Here is a 4,411-nt window from a genome sequence, read left to right as displayed (position 1 = left end):
TCGCTCTCTCTCTTCTCTCTTCCCCCTCCCCTCCCTACGCTCTCCTCCTCCCCTCCCAAACCTTTGCCAGTCCCAATCTGTTTGGGTCTCCTTATCCCATGTTCCCGTATCAGCCACCAGAGGGAGCTTGCATTATTTTATTTATTTACTTTAAATATATTTTTCATTGATTTCAGAGAGGAGGGGAGAGAGAAACATCAGTGATAAGAGAGAATCGTCGCTCAATCATCGATCGGCTGCCTTCTGCACACCCCACACTGGGGATTGAGCCCACAATCCGAGCAAATGCTCTGACTGGGAATGGAACTGTGACCTCCTGGTTCATAGATCAACACTCAACCTCTGAGCCACTCGGCCGGGCAAAACAGCAGGACAGATCAGTCCCTGCATAGAAGCCTTCAGCTTTTGTGTGGGGCCTCAGAGTCTGACCCCTGGCTCCTTGTTCCCTTAGTACTGTCCTGTTCACAGCCGTTTGAGGCATTGCCATCTGATTTCATCCCCTTGGTCCCTGTTTCTGAACCCTGTCCTGGGCAGGGTCGGCAGGCAGATGGGCGGAGGAGGGCAGGGAGCAGGAAGCAGTTAGTGGCTGGGCATATCTGCAGAATTCATCCCTAGTAAGGCATAGGAAGTTTGCTCAGGACTGGGCTGCACCCGAGGTCCTTGGCTGGGGGGCATTGAGTCTGTTTCCTCACCTGTAAGGTGGGGCTGGGCGAGGACCCACCCTTCCCACCCTACTCCCTACGTTAGCCTCAGAGGCACACCCTTGACTCCTAGGCTGACTGTGTAGGTGTGGGTAGTGAGGCCAGGGAGAGAACCTCATTGGGCGATGAACATGTGTTCCAGCCCCGCAAAGAAGAGAAGGTGGAGGACAAGGAACAATTGGGTCTGACCACTCTGTTCCCTGGGCAGAAGAGGAGGATCTCTCATCTCACCAAGCAAGGCAAGGAGGTAAGGGTCTGCACTGGGGTCCTGGGTGGAGGCTGGCAGGACCCCAGCGAAAGGATCTCCGGTCTGCAGAACAAGGTCAATGGCTTTCTTTGGCAGACGCAGTTCAATACTCCCTGTGTCCTGGCAGAGAAGTGCCTGGAACCCACATCCAGTCTGAGTTGTGCTCCATGCTGGGGGAAGCAGGGTCCAGAGTAGGGGGAGAGAGGTGCCGGTGAGCCCTCCCACAGGGTCACAGTGCCTGGTCCCTGTCTTGCTCCGAGTTGCACTGTGTGATCTTGGGCAAGTGGCCAGACCTCTCTGAGCCTGAGTTTCCTCCCCTTGACCCAGAGACAGGAGTGGTTGCCAGATCACTGTGGGGCACTCCGTGACCTGACACAGGGAGGGCTGAGAAGAGGATGCGCCCCACGCTCTGGACTCAGAGCTCCCTCCTGTTGATTCAGCCCTGAGGGAGTCCTGGGATTCTAGAAGTCAGTCCAGAGAAGATCAGATTGAGTAGGGTTGGATCCGTATGTCAGTCTGATCAGAGGCAGGAGAACAGGACCATGCTGGCCCCCGGAAGTGGAGCAACGTGTGTTCCAGCCCCCCAAAGGGCCACAGTGCGGAGCTGGCTTCCTTCAGGGCATCTGCAAGCTCTGAAGGCGAAGCTGGGTGCATCCTGCCTAGCCCCTACCCTGGAGCCCCTGCCTCCCTGCCAGTGGCCCTACCATCAGCCTATTGCCCCTGGCGGACTTCTCTGGGTGCCCCTCAAATACAGCTGGGCTCTGGGATTTCTCATCACCCAGTCAGAGCCCGTGAGGAGAGGCCTGGGCCCCCCTACCCGGTTCCCCACCGCCCAGGAAGTATGTTACCGGCGAGCTCAGCAGGCTCAGAGGGAGTCAGCCAGCTGGCTCCAGGCTGCCCAGCAGCCGGCCGAGAAGCCGACCTCCATCCACATCTCAGTTCCCGGAGAGAAGAGGAGGATTGCCCACGTCCCCAACCCCTGCCTGGCTGCAGGTGAGTCCCAGGGCAGGGGTCTCGGGAGGCGAGGCGCCCAGTGTCCCTGCAGTGGTGGCCTTGAGTAGGGTCTGGCCTGGCCCTAGTGTGCTTATCTATAAAATGGGGGAAAGTCTCCTGACTGTTGGCAGGAGGCTAGGGCAGCCTGGCACAGTGCCCAATGGCTCTGGGCCTCTCCTGGCTTTGGGGGGCTGGCTGTGGAGAGTCTGAGGGGTGTCTGTCTGCCAGACCCAAGCCTGCTCAGCACTGTCCTCCCGCCTCCCTCCAAGGCCCTGACCCAGAGGTCACCCTGTGGCCCTCCCGCTCTGTCCTTGCCTGGTCTTTGTGTCCCTGCCTCCCCCGTGTTCCTGGGGTATTGGAGGCCTGTGGCCTGGCGGGGGCTGGTCTGAGTGTGGGCACTGGGCTGCAGACAGTGGTGCTAGGAAGAGGGAGCCGGCCTGGGGATGGAGCCCAAGGTCCCAGGCTCTAAGTGAATGGAGCCAGCTGATCTGGGAGGGGCTGGCTGCTGTATTTGTTCCTCGTTCTTTGAGGGGCACTTTTCTCCACTGGGCCTTGTCTGAAAGTGGCCTGCACACTCAGTGGGAGTGTCTCTCTGTGGTGGTAGCTGGAGCTGAGGAGATGTGGCAGGTCAGGCTGTGGAGCCACCTGGAAGCCTCTTCAGATGCAGGCTCGGCCTCCCAGCCCAAGGGTCTGCCCGCTCCGCGGTGTCCTTGCTGCTGGTTTACAGACCCCCTTGGGTCGCCAGCCGAATGGGCAGCCAGGTTCCACGTGGTGGTCCTGCAGGTACAAGCATCCACAGCCCTCCCGTTTCTCCCTGGTGTGCCCAGATTCTGCCCCCTGCCCCCAGAGCACCTGAGTTAGGACTTGACAGTGACGGGCATGATGGTGGGTTTTCAGCCATGGTGTAGGCCCGGGGAATGGAGACTGCACTCTTTGATGGGTACCATTTCATAAACTTGCACTCAGCCATCCGTAGTCACCACTGTGGCAGCCAGCATTCCTAGACACCACCTGGCTCTGCGGAGCCTATGGTTCTCCTAGAGTTTTGGGAGACCCACCCAGTGCTGCGCACTTGGACTGCAGGAAACTCTGCATCTGCATGAGCCTAAAAGCTGAAAAGTGCGTGTCTTTCCCTTTCTCCCCACGTGGCTTGCAAGGCCAACCTTGGCACAGGATTCCCAGGAGCCAGGGACCTGGGCCCTCCATTCAGTGCCTTGGTCTCCTCCTCTGCTGCTGTTCCTTTATCAGGGCTGAGCCCACTCCCAGAGCTGGTCAGAGGTCCCTTACCCACACACTCAGAGATGCACCTTCCCTGCCTCACGGCCCTACCTGGGGGCGGGAGACTGTCTGGTTTGTGACCTCATCAAAGGGAGAGGAGAACACAGAGGCAGCAACAGACAGGCCGGCTGGGTCACAATGACCGGGCTGGGGTGTCTCAGACCCTCTGGTCCTCTGTCCAGGAACCAGGGCCTTTCCTCTCTCAGACGTCAATGCTTTGGAGTCAGGGGCCGGAACATGTGGCAGAGGCTCCCCATGCCCCTAGCCATTCACCGGACTACCCTGCCGGTCTTCACAGCCCCTTTTTTGTGTCCCCCTTCTCGATGGACTTGCCCGAAAGCAGATAGAACCTAATGTCCTTCCATAGCCCCTGTTCCCATCCCTTGCTCTTCCCCCTGTGCTCTGAGATGCACATCCTGCTGATGCTGAATGATCGCAGCTGCCTCGTGCTCTGCAGCTCGGTGATGGGTGCGCTGTCTTCTTGCACTCACATCCCCTGTCCCACGCCAACCTCCACAGGTACCAAGAGGGCCCTCCCGGCCAGCAGCAGCCAGCCTCCCAATGGCCTCGAGCCGGGCAGCCAGCTCCTAAAGACGCGCACGCTGTCAGGCATGGCGTCCAAGACCACCAGCACCGTTACCCCCAAGCGTGTGGCACACAGCCCATCTTTACAGGTAACTGCCTCTCCCTGCAGGAGCCAGGACACCCCACTCATGATGCACCCAGCACCACAGTCTTCCTGTTTCCTTGTTTTCTCTTTAATTCAGTCTTTCACTTTTTTTAAATTAAATCTTTATTGTTCAGATTATTACATTTGTTCCTCTTTTTCCCCCCATAGCTCCCCTCACCTGGTTCCCACCCTACCCTCCGCCCTCACTCCCCACCCACTGTCCTCATCCATAGGTGCACGATTTTTGTCCAGTCTCTTCCTGCATCCCCCATACCTCTTTCCCCCCCAAGAATAGTCAGTCCATTCCCTTTCTATGCCCCTGATTCTATTATGATCAACCAGATTATTTATTCACTTGATTCTTAGATTCACTTGTTGATAGATGCATGTTTGTTGTTCATCATTTGTATCTTTACCTTTTTCTTCTTCTTCCTCTTCTTAAAGGATACCTTTCAGCATTTCATATAATACTGGTTTGGTGGTGATGAACTCCTTTAGCTTTTCCTTATCTGTGAAGCTCTT

The 4,411-nt window shown here is 57.2% G+C and overlaps 1 protein-coding gene across 1 annotated transcript in view; it reads left to right on the top strand.

Annotated features, from left to right (window-relative positions):
• Positions 1-4,411, top strand: part of REXO1 (REX1, RNA exonuclease 1 homolog) — an 18,249-nt gene that overhangs the window by 5,312 nt on the left and 8,526 nt on the right. Inside the window, exons 3-5 of the mRNA XM_015564662.1 lie at positions 844-948; positions 1,731-1,941; positions 3,739-3,893. Of these exons, the coding sequence (XP_015420148.1) occupies positions 844-948; positions 1,731-1,941; positions 3,739-3,893 (471 nt within the window). The remainder of the gene's footprint in view (positions 1-843; positions 949-1,730; positions 1,942-3,738; positions 3,894-4,411) is intronic.

The sequence above is a fragment of the Myotis davidii genome, unplaced genomic scaffold (assembly GCF_000327345.1).
Source record: "Myotis davidii unplaced genomic scaffold, ASM32734v1 scaffold198, whole genome shotgun sequence".
NCBI lineage: Eukaryota > Metazoa > Chordata > Mammalia > Chiroptera > Vespertilionidae > Myotis > Myotis davidii.
The sequence above is the reverse complement of the archived record's forward strand: the minus strand, read 5'-3'. Positions and strand labels throughout refer to the sequence as shown.